We start from the raw sequence: 23,072 nt of genomic DNA, 5'->3' as shown, positions 1-23,072 counted from the left end.
CACAAAAAAACTATATATTTATATCTTCTTATTTGGGTATACTTATTTGTATATAATTTATTTATAGACATGTTTGTGTATTACTGGTTTTCACATGTATTAGTCAATATATATTGCAATAAATTGTCGCTATAAAGAGGTAGAATATATGTGTCATCACCGACATCCCAGTTTCTTGTCCATTTTATGACGTTTTATACTTACGGTAAATTTCAACTTCAGGCTTTAGTTTAAGAACGCGATTGACATTACAAAATTATAAATATTTCAAACACAAACGGGAATATTTAAAAGTGATAGTATATATATGACATAAAAAACACAGCGATCGTCTCAATATTTATGGCACATTAATGAGAATGGTTTCACTTTTTCAAACGCATTTAGTATGCACTTAAGATCACACACACAGATATCTATCTATATATATATATATATATATATATATATATATAACTATATATATATATATATATATATATAATATTAATAAATAAATAATTTATAGTAGTCTGTCTGAAGGCAGGCCCATCGTATGATTGTGCACCGCAAAGTCAATGAATTTCTTCCCCTTCCTTGTTTAATATTCCCTTTACCATCTTATTACCATTAATTAATAGTAATAAAACGATAATGGGAATAACAATAATGAACATTTTCGAATTTCCTTGCTCCCAAGGGCTCAAATGCTTCCAAATTGATAACAACAATTTTAGTTTTAGCTCTTAATATTGTCTTTCAGATAGTGCGCAATTCAATCAAAGTTTTGTGTGGAATTAGCATAAAAAATTTTTCAAAAATTTAAAATATGTTATTTAGATATCACTTACTGAACAAAATTCAGAAATTTACCATCCCCAGAACAAAATTGCATGTCCACGATTGCATAACTTGTTTCAATTTAATTTGTTATAGTTGAAGATTTCTTTTGTTTTTAATTCATTATTATTTTTATTTATCAAACCACTTTATGACGATTTATAATATTTTAGGATTACGAAGAAACGGATCAACCAATCTTTACCAAAAAGTAATCAGCATGATTTCCAACTGATATCTTGCGAACACTTTTTGATTTTTCTGGTTTGGTTCAGAAGTTTTGGTTAAAACATAGATAAAAAAATTGCCGTTTTCTAAAAAACTTCGTTTTTAATAGCTCTTTTCATACTTACATAAGTCAATTAAAGCAAATATATATATGCAAACAATATTATATTATGATAGTATAATGATATTCCCAGAATAGGTGTATACAATTTGTATCTTTATGTAAAAATCAATGTATGTATTTAAGTCAAATAAAGCAAATTTTGTTTAAGTCTTGTGTAGTCGTAACATCTACAAATATCCTCCAAAAAATCGAGTGTTTTTAACAAAAAAATATTAGTGATATGGATATTTAAATTATTACAGAATAAATCTGATGATGGAACGTACCTAGTTCCGAAACAAATTGTTTTTTATTATTGAATTTACTGTTCGGAAAAGAAACAATCAATATATTGAAAAAATCCAGGACTTATCTATTGAATATCTATATATATATATATATATATATATATATATATATATATATATATCTTATATATAAAATTCTTCTGTAACAATGCAAGTTTCATTAATCCTCCTAAACTATAATTCGGATTTTCATGAATCTTCCTGAAGTTTGTTCGGGAAATTTTCTAGAATGTTTTGATTTATAGAAATATAGTTAGATTGTAGAAATAAATGAAAAAATTACAAAAAACCGCTTATCATTGTTTGCCCTTGAACATATTTAAGGCATAGTTTGACATTAAAAACAAAAGACGACTGTCATTTGCCAAACATTTCCATTCACTTATAGGCTAAACTAAACGAGTTATAAAAAAAAAAAAAAAAAAAAAAAAAAAAAAAACTTATAGGCTAAGACAATATTAAAATATAATATATTTATGATTATGAATAGGAAAAATGTAAGGACTACATTATTATTGCCAAAAAGAAGCTGAGATGTGCTAAAAATTAAAATAATATAAGATTTAGTATAAGATACAGCCAACAACTGACAGGTGATGCAGTCTGCGCATGCGTCTGTCAGTGATCGCACATAAAACAGCCTACAATTCACTTTGACTAATTATTATTTTTTAACTTTTAAATGCAGTCGTGTTTTGCCTTACTTTACTAAATCACGATACAAAAATAATTTATTTATTCAAACAATTATTTAGAAGTTTCATTGTGTCTAAAATTCATATGTTTGGCATTGGATACGAAATATTTACTCAAGACAATGGAGCATTTTGGGTCTGAATATTTTTAATGCGCTCCAATTTGCATGAAATTTTGGAATTAGGTTCATCTTACTCTTAAGTTTAAAAGTAAAAATAATTTAGAATCATTTGCCACTTCCCGGGGGGATGACATCTCTTTTCAGTGGTTCAATTGTATCTCTTTCAAACTAACGTCGGATATCGATAAAAAAACTAATTAGAATAGAAAAATGTTTAATAATGTTTTTCAAAAAAAAAATTACTTTTCAAGTTACTGGCTACTGAAAATTTGTTGTTTTTTGCGTTTTTCATCGTTTTTGGCAATTATTTCTAAAAATATACATTTAAACGAAAATCATGTAATGAACAAAATTATATCAATCAAAATCCTAATAAATCGGTGTTCTATAAATTGTTCTAAGGACAAAATTAAGCTAGATATGAAAATGGGGTTTTATAATACTCAAAATAAGCTTTAAAATTAGTACTTCTGCGTGTAAGATGAGTGAGCTATCATGCAGATAAAAGACGCATACAATATTTTTTTCGTTTAAAGCAAATAGTTTTTGAGTGTCATTTCCACCAAAATTAAAAATAATCGTATTCCCTCTGGAATCAACTTGGTTTAAGAGATCTTGACGGATTCTAGAAAATACCAAAACTTTAGTGCAAAGGATTTCCAAAAAGCTCATGATTTCATGAAAAAAAAATCTATTTAAAAAAATAAAAGATACGTATAAAGGTATATAAATGAAAGGTCTTTTACTGACCAATTATTGCTTTTTATTATTTTTCTGTTACACAAACATTGATAGTGTACAACCAGAATGTCTTTCGAGTCCTTCAATCCTTTGCCATTTCAAAATAAGAGAAGTTAGGTACGTAAGTTAGAAAGTTGTAGCTCATTTAATTACCTTTAAAATAGTATGTATTGCAAGTATTGATAAAATCAGAATTAAAAGAGTTATAATTTAATTAATCCGGTGGGTGGTGACGGAGTGCAAATTGTTTTCACTTCTGAATTTAAGATTAAGATTAGCCTATTTCCGACACACGGTTTTTTCCTCTCCATTTACTGCAATTTTGTTGATCGTAGGTTGAATAGAGCACATGTGAACAGGATTTGACAAATTAATTCACTTCAAATATAAACTTAAGTAATAATGTATATAAATTTATTAGTGAGAAAAATGTAATTTAGATATAAAAATTACTAAAAGCCAGTTAAAATATGGTATAAATATATAAAAATTATAGGCAACATTATTGAAGCCATTATTTTGCGTAGAAAAAAACAATGTGATATTGTACCTTTACCGGGAATGCTATTTATTAATTCTTTCTGAATTTGTTATACCCTTTAAAAAACTTCAATTTTCAACACGTGTAAATTATGCTATAAATCACAAAGGCAGGCGATGATTTTTTGTGTGATACATTTGGAAAGTCAATGTTTCAGCCGTGAATAAACAAAAAATCGTTCATTTTTACATCCACACCTACGGGTATGACTAAAAAATTGTATAACCCTTGACATTAAAATGAATTGAACTATTGGAAATAAATTTGTACTATAAATTGCAGTGTTTAATTTTTATTATATAATTTTATTGAACATATTTTAATATTTGTTAAAGGGATAATTAAAGTGTTAACTGTGGGAATTGAGAATCATCATTTTATTTGAAGCAGTTCTACATTCACTCATTTATTGATGTAAATAGTAATTCGAAAAACAATAATTATTAATTTTAACTGAACGGTGAATATTAGTACAGGATATTGAAAAAATGCAGAGTTGGGTACAGGACAACGTCTGTCGGGTCATCTAGTATATATATATATATATATGTATATATATGTATATATATGTATATATATATATCTGTGTAATAACATATATATATATATATATATATATATATATATATGTGTGTGTGTGCGTGTTTTGCAGCCCAATCGTCGAATTAAAAAAAAGATTTAATAACAAAATTATTTATTCCATTAAACGTTTCGACACTTGATGTGTGCCATCATTCAGTAATCAAACCAGGCAAAACAACAGAAAAAAATAATTATGATGTAAAATTGATTGAACACTAAATTTGTGTAAAATAATAATGTACTATTATATTAACAAACGAGAAATTGAAGAAGCACATATTGCCCTACTATATTTTAAGTTATTAATAGCGGTGCGTTATGGACCAATCTATATATATATATATATATATATATATATATATATATATTTATAAATAAATTATTCTACTTATATTAGCATTTATTTTTTTACAGCTTCGAATGTGCCACGGTGTAAATTTGAAGATACAACGTGCTTACAAAAGGCGATCGAAGAAGCGCTGTTTGTATTTAAAGATGGTAAATACTTTAAAATAATTTTTACATATAAGCCATAATAAGAAATTAATATCCACATTTAAAATAAAATCATGTAAAACTAGATAAATAATTTATTTAAATTATTCATCATTTCAATGAATTATAATGCAAATGATCACGTAATTATATTACGAACATCTGATCACACAAAAATCTGATATCAAGCCTAACCTTGACTTTGAACAACTATTCAAATTTTTAGATTATTTTAAATCTACATGTTCACTCTTCTTCATACATTCGCTAAAGTTAAACTTTTGTTTTCCTGCAATAATGAGATGTAAAATGTAAATACCGAATCGATTTACTTCATAATTTATTGCTGGAGACTTTTATAATAAACAATACTACAAATAGATGAAATAAATATTAATGTTATGATCGTATTTAAGGTAGTCCCAAAATACATATGGCCAAAGTAGACCCATTGCACATTTCTGGCATTCACATCGACCAGGGAATGGAAAGTCCTATTGCAGTCAAGTTAAATTTTATAGACAATGATCTTACCGGATTATCCCAAATTACTGTGAAAAAAGTGGAGTGAGTATCTTTAATTTATTATATTGATCAATAAGAATCGATAGCGAATAGACTTTAACTCTCAAATCTAGTCAAAAAAATAATTTCAACAATTAATTACGAACATTTCGTTCCAAAAATTTCTATTCAAAATTGATGAATGCTAACGAAAGTCCAATTTTATGCCGAAATTTTCATAAGGAGATATGAAGTTATATTAACAATTTAAAATTTGATTAGATTAAAATTTTAACTTTCCAAACAAAATAAGTTTGTTTAAAATTTTAAAGTATAAAAGTGAACTTTGAAGTTATTAGATTATATGGGACTAAAATTTGGTTAAATCTGAAATGTATATGCCCAATGATCATTTGGCAGAATATTTAGCAAAATATATAGACCGTATAAGAATTGGAAAAAGTGTTCCATAAAGAATAATTTTTTGGCAGTGCAATTTAAGTTTCACAAATATTTATTTATTCAAATAACATATTAAATATTTATGTTATAATTAGATTTATGTTTTAAAAACGTTACACACAATCGTTAATCGTAAACATTTAAGCAAATTAATGCTGAACTTGATACAATTAACATAGTTTCTGTTACAAACAGTTTTTTTATTTTTTAAACTTTGATACATTTCTATTCAATATTTAAATTATTATAAAAATAACTTATAATATACATAAAATATTTCTTTGCCAATTTAGTGTATTTAATTATAAATAAAGTAAAATATAAAGTAGTGGTTATACTAGATGTGCTGTATTTTAAATACATAGAAAGCCGTTTAATATAGGGTAGGGCGGGGTACAAAGGTCCAATTTGACTTTGATCATTGTATGTTATTGTGAAAACCAACAATTATATCACAGCAAATAATACATATCAGACAAACAGCTATTTAACTATGTTCAGTAAAACTCCCAGCTAATTTTCCATTGTAGAAATGTATGTTTTATGCTGTTTTTTAAAACTTTGTAACCTGGTTCTTTTTACCACATAGGCGGTGTAAATTGGGACGGGCAGAAGGCAAACGCTTCCAATGTTTCATTTTAATCTTAAAGGGGTATTAGGGGTATTAGGGGCAAAATATAAATTTCATTGGTTCATTTTTTACAGATATAGAACTGTAAATAACCTTTATCTCGTAGTTTGTCAGAAACATGTATAAACAGATTTGAAATAAGTATTTTTTTTTTTTGGTAAAATTGTTTTTTTTGACTTAATTTAGTTTTTTATTTACTATTTTTTATTTTTAACATCTTTGTCAGGATAAAGGTTCAGTTGGTTCTTTTCACCCTACACAGGTGCAAGCTTTTATAAAGGGTACATAAAAAACTGTTGAATTTACTTAAAATTACCTGTACTTCTCATAAAACAATTACATAAGTTTTACTTAAAAATTATATTGAGATTTCGTAAACTAAGCATTAGTGCTTTCAAAACCAAAAAAACTAACAACGATAGAAAATACTTTTGTTATGAATTATCAAACATTACCGTTTGTCTCCGAATGGCTGGTTATACATCTTTGATATAAACGATAAACAACACAAGTTAATAATAAATAGTTGCATGCATGTATGGTTATGCATATATAAATTTGTAATTTATCAATACTAATTGTAGGAGTTTTTCAACTGAAAAGTTAGATTGGAAACTGCATTTACTAATGCCCAGACTTGAACTGTACGGCGACTACAACGTCAGCGGAAGAGTTCTCGTGCTGCCGATTGTCGGTCAAGGAAAATCAAACCTGACTATTGGTAAGACTTTTATGTAATAACATTTCTTATGCAAAATCATATCATTAGTTTTATCAACTGCGCGCTCTTGATTCTAATAAAATAAACTAGTGGTGCATGACATCGTGCCTTAAGACAAATTGCTAGAACTTTTTGTACGAAAAATTAGAATGATTAAAAAAGCTTTACAATTTTTTTGAAAATTTTTGATAGATTTAGATTTTTGAAAATTTTGAAATTCTTGAAAAAATTTGACTTTTTTGAAAAAATTGAAATTTTCATATGTATTTTGAATTTGTTTGGAAATTTTGAACTTTCTTTCTAAGCAATCATGCTGCGTTGCTTTTTTACAGAAACAATATTAAAGCGTGTAAGCGCCGCAAGACATTGATACTTTTTATGAAAATCTCTATAATTTATAAAAATATCTAATAATTTGTTGTGCATATGTTTAATCATCATTTTTGACTGCCAAATGGATTTTTTTTTTACTTTTTTTACTCTCTGTCTTCTTAAAAATGTAATCAGTTCTCGATTTTTCAATACAATTAATTTTTTTTTGAGTTATTGAAATCAGACGCTCCGTACTCTCAAAAAATTAATCACCATTTGTGGCACATTTTGCCTCGTATCTTTTCAAACCCGCCAGCTCGACGGTTTTTTGAATCATTCAAATCGATTCGTGTTACCGAAATCGTCGACAAAAATTTGTATCTGCACATACGCACATACAAACACCCACACACATATACATACATCATTTTTTTCTATGGTGTGCCAAAATGTTCAGAAACCTCTAAAACGTAAAGATATATAATAATTTACATTTACAATTTTTTTGTGATTACTATAACTTACCATACGAAAAGTTAATTAATCGTTAATTGTTATTTGCTATTTTATATATATATATATATATATATATATATATATATATATATATATATTTTAACAGTCTTCTTGACTATAGTTATTGAAAACTATTTGCTTAAAAATGCATAACCTCTGAGTAATTTCAAAATAAATTTTAACTAAGTAGCTTTAAATTTTATCTAAAATTATATTATTAATTTGATATTTTTCGGCATATACATTAAATAGTTTATTAAATTATTATGATTAACTTTGTTTGTTGTCGTTTCAGTAAATACCGAAGCTACAGCTATTATTCAAGGAAGACTTGACGCCATTGAAAAAAATGGTAAAAAGTACCACCAAATTGATAATTTCGAACTAGATTTTGTTCCAAAGAGGTGAGTTAAATTTTAGGAGCTAAAATATTTATACAATATATTTGAAAACTTAGAACCAATTCCAATGTTGATGTTTTCATGCAGAACAAAATATCTTTAAACTATGTAATTGTTTAAGTATAAGGTTGTTTAAAACTACTGGAACCTGAAGCTCACAAAAAGTCAATGTTAATGAAAATTGAAATGCATCAATTTTTTCTTTTGGACAATTGCATATATGTTTACGATAATAAAAAATAATATAAAAAAATAAAATTTAGAATTATTAGAAAATTAATTTCTATATTGACCAAAAACCGTTTTCAATTTATAATAATTAAGATTGATCAGCAATTTCTTGTCAAGAGAAATGAACATTCGAGAATAATTTCGAGAAAATTTTTAAATTTTAGAGCAGAGTATAAAATTAATTGTTAATTATGAAATGTTTGCACAAACCAACAAAGCGTCATCTATATATATTTATGAAAAAATCGTAATTTTTAAAATTAATCTAGATTTTTTTTTAATCAATTTCGAATTTATTTAAAAAAATAAACTTAAAATCCGCAACTATTACATAAAAGAAACGGTTCAAACGATTTTTATAAACCATCAATTGAGATGATTTTCTAATTATCATCATCAAATACATTTAAACATTTGTGGAAGATCTTTTTAATAATTTTTAATCACATATTCATCTAACAATAAATGTAAATTATGAATCGACTTATTCATTTTCTATACTAAAAGAAATTTAACTTTAAACCAAAATATTACAATTTTTTTTAGAAATCTATCTAGAGTACTTCAAAAACTTCCGGATAATAATTCATATAACGGATTAAATTAATCTAAAATTAATTTTCTTAATAATTCATTACTATCGATACATCATAGGATCTTTTCTCATTTTTGTACTAAACTTCTTAGAATAATTCAAAACGTCAAGTTTATCGAATCAGTTAATAAAATAAACTAAACATTGAAATGAAAGGTTTCTTTTTTCACTGCGATCCTTAATAGTCACTGCTTACATTTTAATAAAATAAATCAATAAATTGAATATGCCATATAAATGTAATGGGCGAAGGTAAATTAACAATTTTCGCAGTGCCTATTAGTGTTATTAGAGAATGCCGCATTCTTGTTCTAATCCAATTGAGGTTAAAATCGAAGCAAATATTTAAATATTGGAATACCGAACGTGGGTTTCGTGCAGTGGTGAATTTATTACAACATCGGCTAATCCAAGGTCGAACTGAAACAAAAGTACGTTTTCAGTTTGTTCCACTCTTGATCATTTTGATAAAAAAGGTGAATTTAGTAAAAATTTTTGTGAGCTTATTTTAAAGTATTTTGTGTATTTTGATGTCAATTCCATAAAATATAAAATATGATTGACACACAGTATGGCCTCAAGTAAGAGCAATATCGTTTTGTATTCCAAATTGTGTACCAAATTAATGGAAAATGAGCTTTTTAATGCTGTACTTGAAACATAATAATTCACTTCAAAAAGTGATAAAATCGATTTAATCGGGTTTAACATGTGATGTTTATCTTTGAGGCCAGAACTTCTCACTTTGCTTGCATCTGTAGAAAATGTAAATATTTTAGTTTAGCTTATAGAAATATTGTAATGTTCTGGTTGCTTCATAAATCTATTACAAAAAATAGAAAATGTAAATATGTACCTTAAAAATATAAACATTTTGGGAAAATTTTGATATCGTTTCAAGTGACGCCGAAATTATCAGAAAATACTAAAACGTAAACTACTGATACGCAAAGCTTAAACCTGGTATTGATATGTGAATTTCAAGTTATCAGGTTTTTCATAGAGATTTTAACTAGCTGTAAGTGGAATTCTGTCTTAAAGCAATTATGGCATCGTGCCTTAAGGCAAATTGCTGGAACTTCTCGTACCAAAAATTATTATTTTTTTAAAAACGATTAACATTTTTGAAAAAAATTTACTTTGGAAAAATAAGATTTTTGAGAAACTATAAATTGGACAAAAAATCACTTTTTTTGAAAAAAAATTTTTTTTCTTTATTTTGACATATTGTGGAAGATCTAAACTTTTTTTTCAAAGCAATCGTACTGCTTTAACTGCATAGGGACAAAATATAAAGCGCGTAAGCGCCGCGTCGCTGTCTAACGCATAAGCATTGGTACGGAACCCATAGGAATGTTAACAAAATGTATACTTATTGTTAAAATCTCTATAAAATATCTGATAATTTGATGTGCATATGTCTAATGATCATTTTTGACCGCCAAATGGCTCATTTTTTTACTTTTTCCTCCATATCTCCGAAACCGCTAGACCTACCTTCATGAAAATTTTATCGATACTTCATCTTGTCAATACAAGTGAAATGTTTTTTGAATTATTCAAATCGGACGCTCCGTTCTCTTAAAAACTGAGTTACCGTATTTGGCACTTTTTGCCCCGTATCTTCGGAACGGCTAGACCTGCCTACGCCAAAAACTAATCAAAACGTCTCCTTATCAATACGAATCGAAGGTTTTTTGAATTATTCAAATCGGTTGATCCGTGTTCCCGAAATCGCCGACGAAAATTTGTATCCGCACATACATACACACACGTACATACACACACACACACACATACATCCATTTTTTCTAAGGTATGCCACAATGTTCAGAAACCTCTGAAACGTAAAGATATAAAAATTTTCATTTTTGATTTTTTTGCGATTACTATAACTTGCCCTACGGAAAGTTAATAATAACTAGTGATGACATTGCATGACATTGTGCCCCAAGGCAAACTGCTGAAACTTACGTACCAAGAATTAAAATTTTTAAAAAAGTTTTAAAATTTTTTGAATACAAGAAAAAATAGATTTGAGATTTTTTTAAATTTGTGAAAAAATTTGAAATTTTTTGAAACAAAATAATTTTTTTTTATATTTTGAATTTGATTAAAAATTTTGAACTTGTTTTCAAAGCAATTGAACTCCGTAGTTGTTTTAGAGATGAAATATTCAAGCGCGTTGCCCATAGAAATGTAAACAAAATTCGTACTTATTTATTTTCTATAAAATATCTGATAATTTGATGTGCATATGTCTAATGATAATTTGGAACCGCCAAATAGTATTTTTTTTTTACCTTTTTTACTCGATCTCCGAAACCACTAATATTGCCTTTCCAACAATTTAACCAGTTTTTTGTTTCATCAGTACAAGTAATATATTTTTTGAATCATTCAAATCCGATGCTTTGTTTTCTCAGAAACTAAATCACCATTTTTGACACTTTTTGCCGCGTATCTTCAAAACGGCTGGACCTGCCTTTGCAAAATTAATCAGCACGTCTCCTTATCAATAGAAATCGAATGTTTTTTTGAATAATTTAAATCGTTTGATTCGTATTCTCAAAATCGTCGACGAGAAAAATATCCACACAATCATCCATTTATTCTAAGGTATGACAAAATATTCAGAAGGTTATGAAACGTAAAGATATATAAAAAATTTAATTTTCATTTTTTTTTTGCGATTACTATAACTTACCATACCATACTGGAAGTTAAAAAATCGTGAATTTTCTAAATAATAATGATTTTTAGTATAGACTTGACTATCGACTAAGTAAACATTTTAAATATTTCAGTGAAACATATTTTTAGAGAAATTTAAACGTGTTTTATTTCATTTTTCTGTATTGGTTTCTGATCAAAAGTTCTATACTAACATACGAGCTTTTCTGCTCAGAGCATATAAAATTGAAAATAATAATAAAAAATAATTTTAAATATCAAGCTAGTACACCTTTGATCTTGTAGTAATATAAATCGGTATCATTTTAAATACAATATTTATTTTTTGATATATGGAATTTATAGTGAAACAAACGATTCGAAATCAAAATTTATATTTAAATAGATTAATTTATATTAAAAAAAAACATTACAATGACTTAACTTTAATAAGTTACTTATCAAAGTTAAATTAAGTTAATGTGAAAAATATATAATGTTTTGAAATAAAATTATTATTTAAATTGAAGATGTTGCTATAAAATCGCTTTCTGATTAACTTTCAATTATGCAGTTCCTGCATGTAACAGCAAACCATTGTTATATTGAAACGTACGTTGATCTTGCGAATTCAATGCCATAAAATCGTCATATTAAATATTGCAGTTATTATATATCATAGTTGTAGTTTATAGTTATCATTTCATGTTTATCTACAATGAATATAATTCGACATTGCGAATCGTCCGGTATCGCACCGTTTAAATGTTTCAACAGAGAGGGAAAGGATTGCTGGCAAAGCGCCGGCTGCCCGTGATAATGATACCAGTCAGAAATGCAATACGCCGTTCACGGGCGACGGGCGACGGCGCGGCTGGTGCGAAAATCATATAGAGTAGAGGAATAGAGCTGCACCACTCAATTACTAAACGCAACGCAACGCAATGCATCTATTATGATTCCAACTAGCTGTAAGAATGGAATGGAATTCTGTCTTAAGGCAATTAGGGCATAGTGCCTTAAGGCAAATTGCTGGAACTTCCCGTACCGCAATTCAAAATTCGAGTAATTAAAAATAATCAATAAAAGTTGATCAATGATTTGAAACTTTTAATAGAATTTCGAACCATATTAAATCATCTTAAATCATTCTATTTTAAATCATTTATTTTGAAATATTTTGGAAATTCTGAACTCTTTTTCAAATCAATCGTACTGCTTTAACTGCATAGAGACGAAATATCTAAGCGCGTAAGAGCCGCGTCGCCGTCTAGCGGATAAGCATTGGTACGGAACCCATAGGAATGTAAGCAAAATTTATACTTAATGTTAAAATCTTTATAAAATATCTGATAATTTGATGTGTATATGTCTAATGATCATTTTTGACCGCCAGATGATTTTTTTTTTTACTTTTTTTACTAGATCTCCAAAACCGCTAGACCTGCCTTCATGAAAATTTGATCAGTTCTTCATCTTGTTAATACAAGTAAAATGTTTTTTAAATTATTCAAATTGGCCACTCCGTTCTCCTAAAGACTGAGTTACCGTTTTTGGCACTTTTTTCCCCATATCTTCAGAACGGCTAGACCTGTCGTTGCTAAAAACTAATCAGCACGTCTCATTATCAATACAAATCGAACGTTTTTCAAAATTATTCAAATCGGTTGATCGGTGTTCCAGAAATCGTCGACGAAAATTTGTATCCGCACACACACACACACATACATCCATTTTTTCTAAGGTATGCCAAAATATTCAGAAACCTTTGAAACGTAAAGATATATAAAAATTTTCATTTTCGATTTTTTTGCGATTACTATAACTTGCCCTACGGAAAGTTAAAAATATTTAGAAACAAATAAGATTTAGAGCTACTAACTAGTCGTGTATGGCATCGTGGCTTAAGGCAAATTTCTGGAACTTTCCGTATCAAAAATTAAATTTAATAAAAAAGATTAAAGATGTTTTAAACATTGAAAAAATTGGGTGTTTGAGAAATTTTAAATTTTTGAAAAAAAAATTACTTTTTTGGAAAAAAAACTTGGAAAAAAATGTTTTTTTTTAGTTTGAAATATTTTAGAAATCTTTTTTTTTGAAGCTTTAGCTGCATAGAGACGCGATATCGAAGCGCGTAAGCGCCACGTCGCCGTCTAACGGGCGAACGATGTTACGAAACCCATACAAATGTAAACAAGATTGATACACAATATTAAAATTTCCATGAAATATCTGATAATTTGATATGCATACGTCTAATGATAATTTTTGACCGCCAAATGGCTTTTTTTTACTTTTTTTACTCGTTTTTTTACTTTTACAAAAATTTAATCAGTTCTTCATTTTGTTAATACAAATAAAACGTAAATTATTGAAAGCCGTTCTCTTAAAAATTGAATTACGGTTTTTGACACTATTTGCCGCGTATCTTCGAAACGGCTGGACCTGCCTTGTCCAAAAACTAATCAGCACGTCTTCTTATCAATAAGAATGAAATGTTTTTTTAATCATTAAAATCTGTTGAACCGTGTTTCCGAAAACGTATACGAATATTTGTATCTGAACACATACACACACAAACACACGTACATCAATTTTTACTAAGGTATGCTGAAATATTCAGAAATAACTGAAACGTAAAGATATATAAAAAAATTCATTTTCGATTACTTTGCGATTACTATAACTTATCCTACGGGAAGTTAACAAATAAGCTACGGTTTAGAGCTATTAAAAATCATCACTTTCAAAAACTGAGTAGGGTAGGGCGGGGCTAGTTGAGCAAATTTTTACTTAAACGGATGTAGCTCCTCAATGAAAAGTCTCAATAAATTGTTATACGGCTTAATGGATTTGTTGTTTATCGCTTAACAAAAGTGTTAATACTATTTTTTGGTAGTAAGTAAAATTTAAAAGCTACAGCTGTTTAAATGCAAAAAGTCAAGTATGCTCAATGTACCCCATAGGTGGGGCAAGTTGAGCACTAAGAAATTATAATGAAATCATAGGTTCAATGTCGATTAGTGATGAAATAAAATAAGTTTTTAATAACCAATTTTATATTTATAGTCTTTATTGATAGAGAAAACAAAGCTTATAGTAATTTGCTTTGAATAATTAACGAAAAGTAGAATCGACAAAATAATATCGTATCTTAGGAATTAATTTACCATTATATTCAGTATTTTTGTTTAAAATCATTATTTCTTTATATTATTACTCATAGACTCAGCTTAAATCTTAAAAATAATAATTTCTGGAAGTTAATAGTAATTGTCTTAGTGACAGAATAAGTTTAGCAACTATGCTCAACTAACCCCAACTCGGAATTTCAAAATAAAAGTGAGTTTATAAAAAACCCGTGAGAAATATACCCAGAATCTCTGTGCATATTAAAAGTACTTTAATTATATGGAAGAATAACGCTTACCAGATTAAAAATAAATAACATTTGACTAAACCAGAAGAAAACTCGTGATGAATTAATTTTTTACTTTTTGGTCTCAAAATAAACAAAACTCCCGTGAGCCTCATTCATTTGTCCAGCGGCCACTAGCGATCGCGGGATGTTTATTTCTCCAAAACTTCTATCTTTCCGCCATATAATGCCTAAACGGACGGTGAATAGTTTTCGAGATATTTTGATTGCTCAACTTGCCCCTATGCTCAACTAGCCCCGCTCTACCCTAACCGCTTTTGGTAGAACCGGGATTCAAACATATTTTTTAAAACCCACCTTTAAAATAAAAATAAAATCAAACTAGTGCTGCATGGCTTTGTGCCTTATGGCAAATTTCTGAAACTTTTTTAAAATTTCGATTTTTTTTTTTAAAGTTACTTTTTTGAAAATTTTGATTTTTTTCTTATCTTGAAGATTTTGAATTTTTCAAAGCAATCGTGCTGCGTATGTACTCAGAGGCAAAATATCGCGCTGTGTCGCAGTATAACGGGTAAACGTTATAAATCTTGATACGGAACCCATAGAAACGTAAACAAAATTTGTACTTATTATTGAAATGTCTATAAAATATCTGATAATTTGATGCGCATATTATATCCCCGAAAATACGTGCGGATTTTAAGTGGAACGAGAAAGCGCATGTTTCTTGGCACTTGATCTATTTCTCGCCACCCCTACTTTGCAATTAATGACTGCAAAAAGTTATAATTCATCAAAAACAAAATGTTTTTGTCGTTGTTAAAATTTAATATATCTTTTCTAAATTAGCATGGACATTATCATTTGATATAGCTAAGAAATGTAGTTGAACCGATTCTGGTTAATTGTAAAATAATGCACATAAATTTACATTTAAAATTGATTTGTGCAATAACTCTACGTATAATTACCGGAAATCCGAAAAATAAAGTAACAGGTTTTTCTTGTTTTATACTTTTCTGCCTAGAACAAAAATCTGTTTCCGACTTTGTTCTGTGAATCCTAGCTGGAATACATAGCCTTACTTAAATATTTATTCAAATTACTATTTTGCCAATTTTAATTAAGTCATTTCATGCTATTCTACAATATTATTAACACATATTCTATAATAACACGTTGATATTTTTTAATAAAAATATTTGAAAATATGATTTTAAAAATTTCTAATATATAAAATTTAGTCGAATTTATTTTTTGGAAAATCGAATATGTCCCTTTTGATTATACGTATATTGTTTCGTGCTTTTCATCAACGTTTCTGTAGTTTAAATGAGATTCAGTGATATATCGAAATACATCCCTGCCCTGCCACCATTCTATATAAATTCATTTGCAATTATTCTTCGGCAGAGGGAATGTCCAAGTGGTTAATGGACTTCAGGTGGACGCATATTACATCAAAAGTAGTCACACTGCTATTTTATGCTGCAATCGATGTGTTTTCATTAACCTTGTTCTTATTACTTTCGACAGTTCTAGTTTTCTTCCAAATAACTAACCCAACTGGTTTTACAAACTGGAAGAGCCAACACACGACCGTTAACCAATTTTTATCTTCATATCGGCTCATTATTAGGCAATATTGAATATTTATCGACGCTACGACATTCTTGATTTCTATGGGCGAAATTTTGATGAGTTATTTCAAATTAAGTTAAAACAATGCAACATTAATAATAGGCAAGTTGCAAGCACTTTGCTATATCAAAAGTAATAAACAAATGAGATATATCGAATAGTTCGAAATAATTCAAAACAAAATTAACCGTGAAACGGTTTTGACTTGATTTTAAATCGAATTACAACGCTCAAAGAAAACGTGAACAAAATACCGTTTAGTAGGATTGAACGGCCCGGTCGATTTTCTTATAAGACTAAATATAATTTAACAAGAAAGAAAACATACTGAAAAATAATTTATAAAATAATTCGAAATATATTTTAACAAATAATTACGAAGCCTTTGATTGACCGACTGACCGCAAACAATAATAACAAACAATAATAATAATAATAACTACATAATAATAACAATAACGATAATAGAGATAATAATGATAATAACGATAACGAAGATTAAAAAGATAATAACGATAATAATGGCAATAAGGATAATAATGATAATAATCATATAAAAATAAACAGATAATAAAGATAATAACAATAATAACGACAATAAAAATAATAAAGATAATGACGTTAATTCCGATAAAGCAATAATATCGAAAATATTAAAGACGAAAGGCAAATTGCTTTTTAATTCTATCCTGGAAAACATATCCTTGAGTCAAAAACATTTTTTTTGTATTTATAAGGAAGCATGAAAAATATGTTTATTATTTAAGGAGGTGTTCACAGACAAACAGAAATAGAAATTTTAGTGTAGTGGCATAAATTTTAGGTCATTTTTAAATCATCGTAAAAAAGCAATAATTTTTTTACTATTTTTTTTAAATTTTATCAACGTCACAAAGGCATAAAAAAAGTAAAAAATATGTTAATATTTTTAAAAATTTGCAGTTGTTGAAGTGGGGGGTCACAAAAAATTGGTAGGTGACCGTGTCCGCAATGGCATACACTAGGATTATTTAAAAAAAATTCACAAAATGGCGTTTGGAAAAATTACCATTATTTTGCTACTTTTTTAAGTTTCTCGATTTTTTTAAAAATGTAAAAATTGATATTTGGGTATGAGTATATGTCAGAGAGAGTTTATAAAAAAAATCCTTTGAAAATTTTAACTGAATCGGCCCAGTAGAATTCGAAAAATTGTGAACATCGTATTGAAAAAAAACAGTTTTGAAAAAAAACGCGTTGCAAATTTCGCAAAAGGAAGAAAACAGAAGAGGATTATCATGGTCAAATAGCCGAAAATAATTTGAATTTTAAAAAATCAATTCATACACATATTCTTGAGTAGTTAAGCTTTAAAAATATATAAAAAAAAAAAAAACTATTTTTTAGAATTTCTACACTAGCATACAACCTTAATTCATATTATTTAATTTAGTAACATATAAGTAACTAAAGTTATAAAGTAAAAATATTTGAAAGTATATTTAATTGCAGATCGTGGAACAAAATTTGATTCCTTAATAAGAAAACTGACACTAAAATTCGTCATTATTTTCTCCATTAAGACTTTAGTCTCCAATTATTGCTCAATTTTTTCTTCATGCTAAAATGTTCATACAGCTTTATTCGTAAAAATAGTAATAATTATTACAAAAAAGAATAATGCGCAGTAAATTAGTAAAATATAGTTGATAAAGATCTAATGATCAGACTACTTGATAAAAATTTACAAATTGTAAGAAAAAAATAGTTGTATATGAAAGACAAATTCTTTAAAAATTAAATTATTTATTTCATTATATCTTTAAGAATTCAAAATCTCTAAATAAAGTAATACTAAATGATAACCCTTTTGATAACTAATTGTAAGATGTTGCAAAATAATTATTTGTGCAGTTCTCATAGTTTAAATGTCGAAGTAAAGTTTTCGAGCTAATGGAGCTCATTTAAAAATTAGTTTATATTATTCGTTATATTTTTGTTTGTATACACATAAGATCAATTTGAATATTATCAGAAGTATGAATTTTTTTTAGATGTGCTACGATGGCCAGTAGAGTAGTATTGATTGAGCATGAATGAAAGTTTTTTTATAATAGTAAAAAATTATCAATGCGGGAAGATGAGTTAATGAAAATAGTTTGTTTTTGTTGTCGATATTTGATTTTTTTATACTAAATACTTTTTGTTGTTATGAATAATTTTGTGCAATAATATTGTGAAGTATTTGTTCATTGAATCATGAACTAAATTGAAATAAAATTACAATATTCAAAAATATAAATGATTAAATTATAACGATTTTATGAAACAAACGACAAATGTTGAAAGTATGTGAAATGTTACATGTAGAACATTTTAGTATGATCATTTTGACCCTCAACTGTATGGTCAAGAGAATTTATTGTAGAAGTTAACGGTAAATTATGAAAAAAATGACTCGGCCGATCTACGTTAAAACTAATCAGATTGGCTTATAACAAACCAACTTATATCCTTAAAACGGGTTTCAATTTTTTATGATCGGTTCAGGACTTTTAGACGTATTTTTACTGTTAACTCTTATAATTAGACACAAAGAAATGGCACAAGTTTGATTTTATTAGTAATTAAGTTAATATTTTAATTGTTCTAAACAATTATCCTCCTAAATTAGAGATTTATATTTTGATTACAACGTTAATTGCAATACACGACTAAAAACTACTTTGGCTTATTCTAAACTCCAAATCCCTGAGTTTTACATTTATCAAATATTTGTCATTTAATATCGATAGATAATACTACTGAGAAAGTGTAATTATATAAAAATCTCAATAAGTATTTTATAATTGCAGGTTGCATATCTATCTCGGAAATTTGTTCAATGGTGATAAAGCTCTCGGAGACAATATGAATGTATTTTTGAATGAAAATTGGCAAGACATTTTCAACGAATTGAAACCAGCCGTTCAAGATTCCTTTGCTGCTGTTTTTAAAGAACTAGCAAATAGGATGTTTAAGAAAGTTTCTTTTAATGATATTTATTTATCATGATCATTGATAATTTCATTATCATTGTTATCTTTTATTTCATTATCGCCAAAATCTACATTCGACAAGAATTTACCAAATATGCAAAGAAAATTAACACTTTTAAGTAGACTGAAATATGAAAGATTATTGTATTACATGTAGTTAATAAAATTGGATTGATTTTATTATCAAGTTGTTATCAATATAGTTGAATTTAATAATATAAAAATATATGGTGCGTTCTGAAACATTATCCAAAGCATATTATAGAATTTATTCTATAGTGTATATCCAAGATATATAAATTCTCACTTTATAATAATTAGTTTACGAGAGACCTTAATATAATTTTTAAGTATACGTTGGTTAATTGTTTTATAAGATGAACTGTGAATTTAGAAAATCTCTATAAAAGCTCACATCTGGGTGGAATAAAAAGGACCAACTGAATCTTTACCCCGACAAAGGTGTAAAAAATAAAAAATGACAAATAATAAAGTAAATTAAGTAAAAAAAGCTATTTTACAAGAGATAAATTAAATACATAGTTATTCCAACTCTGCTGATAAATATTTCTGACGAAATACTAGATCGTGATTATCTTCAGTGTTATTTCTGTAATAACTGCTCTCATGAAGCTTATAATCTGTATTGATTGAATAATGTAGCTTTCAAAATTAAAACAAGAAATTCGAGCTTTTTGGTTCCTGGCCATCGCAATTTATCATGCATGAAGGGTACAAAAGAACCAGATTACAAATATTTGAAAAACAGAAAAAAAAGATTCCTACAATCATGAATTACTGAACATAGTCAGGTAGTTGTTTGTTTAATATGTGTTATTTATTGTGATATAATTGGCTTGATTTTCATCATATTATTGCTTAAAGTCAAAGTGAACCTTGGTGACCCGCACTACTCTATACATATTGTACTTGCAAAACAATATGAAATCTAAATTTATTTACCTTTTACAAATAATTGTTATTTTAAAATAATGCGAATAGTATAAATGTTTGATTCACCTACATTCCCTCCCATAATATTCATTTGAAAATGTCATCGAATTGCCTTTAGCGATAGAAGTATCAATCAATAAATATTTTGATTATTACATAACAATAAAATTCAACTAATTATAATCAAATATAAAATAATTCATATTTTATCCAAACAATTGATAACAAGTAGTCTTGTTCAATTATATTAACAACCCGCCAATTATGAGTGACAAGTGATATTGTTTCATGAAATATATTATTTGTAAAAATTATCAATAATTATTAATTGTTTATTATATTTTGGCGACTAATCACACAAATCCAATTCTTTTAATTTTTGAAATATTCGCTATAATGTAATGTAAATAAAATTTGTGTGCTAACAATAAGTGTAATCCGCAATTATATGAATAACGCGACAAAGCAGCTCCAGTTTTTAAGTTTTAGAGGACTACCCCAATTAGTTATTTCGGCTATAATTATTGCAGTTTGAAGAATAAATAAGAGTTTTATCTGCTGTTTTTGGTATGGCTTCGACTCTAGGACGTTGTGGGCATATTTCAGATAGTTTATGTTACATCTGTGGTTAATATTTTTTCGACAAATACCGGAAACCTATGTCGAACTTTGTAGAGACATCGTAATTCAACCACTTTAAAACTGAATTGCGCAATAAAGATAAAACATGCGTTCTTTATACTATGTGAAAATATTGCGTAGTATGTTTACGTTATTATCCAGAAGAAAAATAAAACTATAATTTTAATACCCCCATCATTTAGAAAAAGGCTCTGAATCACCATGGCGATTGTTTCTCCTGTGTGGTAAATACCATCATAAACACAACCTGAATGGTATTGAGGTCTACTTATGATCAGCTACACAAACCCTATCCATGCTAATGATGAACAACCGAGAATATCAACATCTCGTGCCTAAAACGATAAAAGAAAAGACTTAAAAACTGATGTATTTGATGTCATTGATTAGAATTCATCATTCTCTATTCACTCTTATTCAAAACGGTTTTCGGAAAATTTAGAAGATATTAGCGGAAAGCAGGGTGAGAGTATCCACCAAGACATCAGGACTTTGCAGAAGCGATATCAAGGAAGGTAGGACATACACATGATGGCTGACAATTGTTGGAGCTTTTGAAGAAAGCCTTGTCCATGCTCGAAAATCATATAAAAAGATTCTTGAAAGCATAAGATGAAATATGTTGTATTTTTTTACTGTAATTTGAGGTAAAATTAATATATTGGCATATCTAAAGCGTCATAACATCTCAGGAAAATTTTTTGGTGTCGCGCAGTGTAATAAGTAATTTGTACGAAATACCAGTAATCATATTAATTGTCAATCTTGTTCAAGCATTGAAAAAAATCAAAAGCGTTATCGTAAATATCACTTGTTCAATTTCATTGAAAATTATGTGTTATTGATAAAAAATATAGACAAAACAATCTGCATGTTATTAACGAAGTTTACATTAAGCCTGATAATATGCCCATACAATGATCCGTCCTGATTATACTAATTCTGATTTATTACTTTTATCACTAACTATAATATTCAATCACAATGTCAAAACGTCGAAGTTGATAGTATGTGGTCGCTATGTGTACTCCTTTGTTAGATTCATGAATTTGTTTTCAAATCAAATGTTATTTCTGACCTTTTTAAATGTAAGTGATATGATTTTTTTTTATTTGCAGAAAACATTTTCACATTACATGCTCTTCTATATTTTAATCATGTAAGCCCATGATTAAAAATTTTAGATAAAAATGTAATTAATTTTTTTCTCTTTTAGTTTTATCTTTTGTCTTTTAGTTATCCGCCTGTCGAATTAGCTGATTTTTTAAAATTAATTGTACCATAGCTGTAATTTGGAAAAAATTACCACGTTCAGAGATCTAATTCGATCTAATAAATAATATTTCTGCTAATAATCGGTTTAGTAAGCGTTTATATAAATTGATACTGATTATAGAGAGAAATATTCACATCAGCGATATTTTAAAGGTAATGTGTAAAGGTATGATTCATCAAAATGCTTCTCGATATATCTATATACAGACTATTTTTACCATTCAAAGCTATTTTGTGATCATTTTTATGAGGAATTAAAATTTGGAGTAGATTTTTCGTTCATTGTTTTTTGGATTAGTTCAAAATTTTTAAAAGCAATTATTAGTAATTGCTTTTTTTGTAAAAAAAGTTATATCTTAAAAGTAGGTGTGAGTAGTATGTTTCCTTGTAAAGTTACATGAACTTTGCAATATTATTGTCAATAAGATTTGAGATTTAGATACTTTCTGAATTGTGATTATTCCAAACATTGTTGGATTGGTAT

The 23,072-nt window shown here is 27.5% G+C and overlaps 1 protein-coding gene across 1 annotated transcript in view; it reads left to right on the top strand.

Annotated features, from left to right (window-relative positions):
- Window positions 1–19,733, top strand: part of LOC113375211 (protein takeout-like) — a 31,166-nt gene extending 11,433 nt beyond the window's left edge. The window contains exons 2-6 of the mRNA XM_026615157.1: window positions 4,554–4,637; window positions 5,051–5,201; window positions 6,816–6,952; window positions 8,076–8,184; window positions 19,535–19,733. Coding sequence (XP_026470942.1) covers window positions 4,554–4,637; window positions 5,051–5,201; window positions 6,816–6,952; window positions 8,076–8,184; window positions 19,535–19,733 — 680 coding nt within the window. The remainder of the gene's footprint in view (window positions 1–4,553; window positions 4,638–5,050; window positions 5,202–6,815; window positions 6,953–8,075; window positions 8,185–19,534) is intronic.
- Window positions 19,734–23,072: the final 3,339 nt, after the last annotated feature.

The sequence above is a fragment of the Ctenocephalides felis genome, unplaced genomic scaffold (genome assembly GCF_003426905.1).
Source record: "Ctenocephalides felis isolate EL2017-DRISC unplaced genomic scaffold, ASM342690v1 CF-g0.4_SCAFFOLD_01886, whole genome shotgun sequence".
Classification (NCBI taxonomy): domain Eukaryota; kingdom Metazoa; phylum Arthropoda; class Insecta; order Siphonaptera; family Pulicidae; genus Ctenocephalides; species Ctenocephalides felis.
This window is presented reverse-complemented; position numbering and strand designations above follow the sequence as displayed.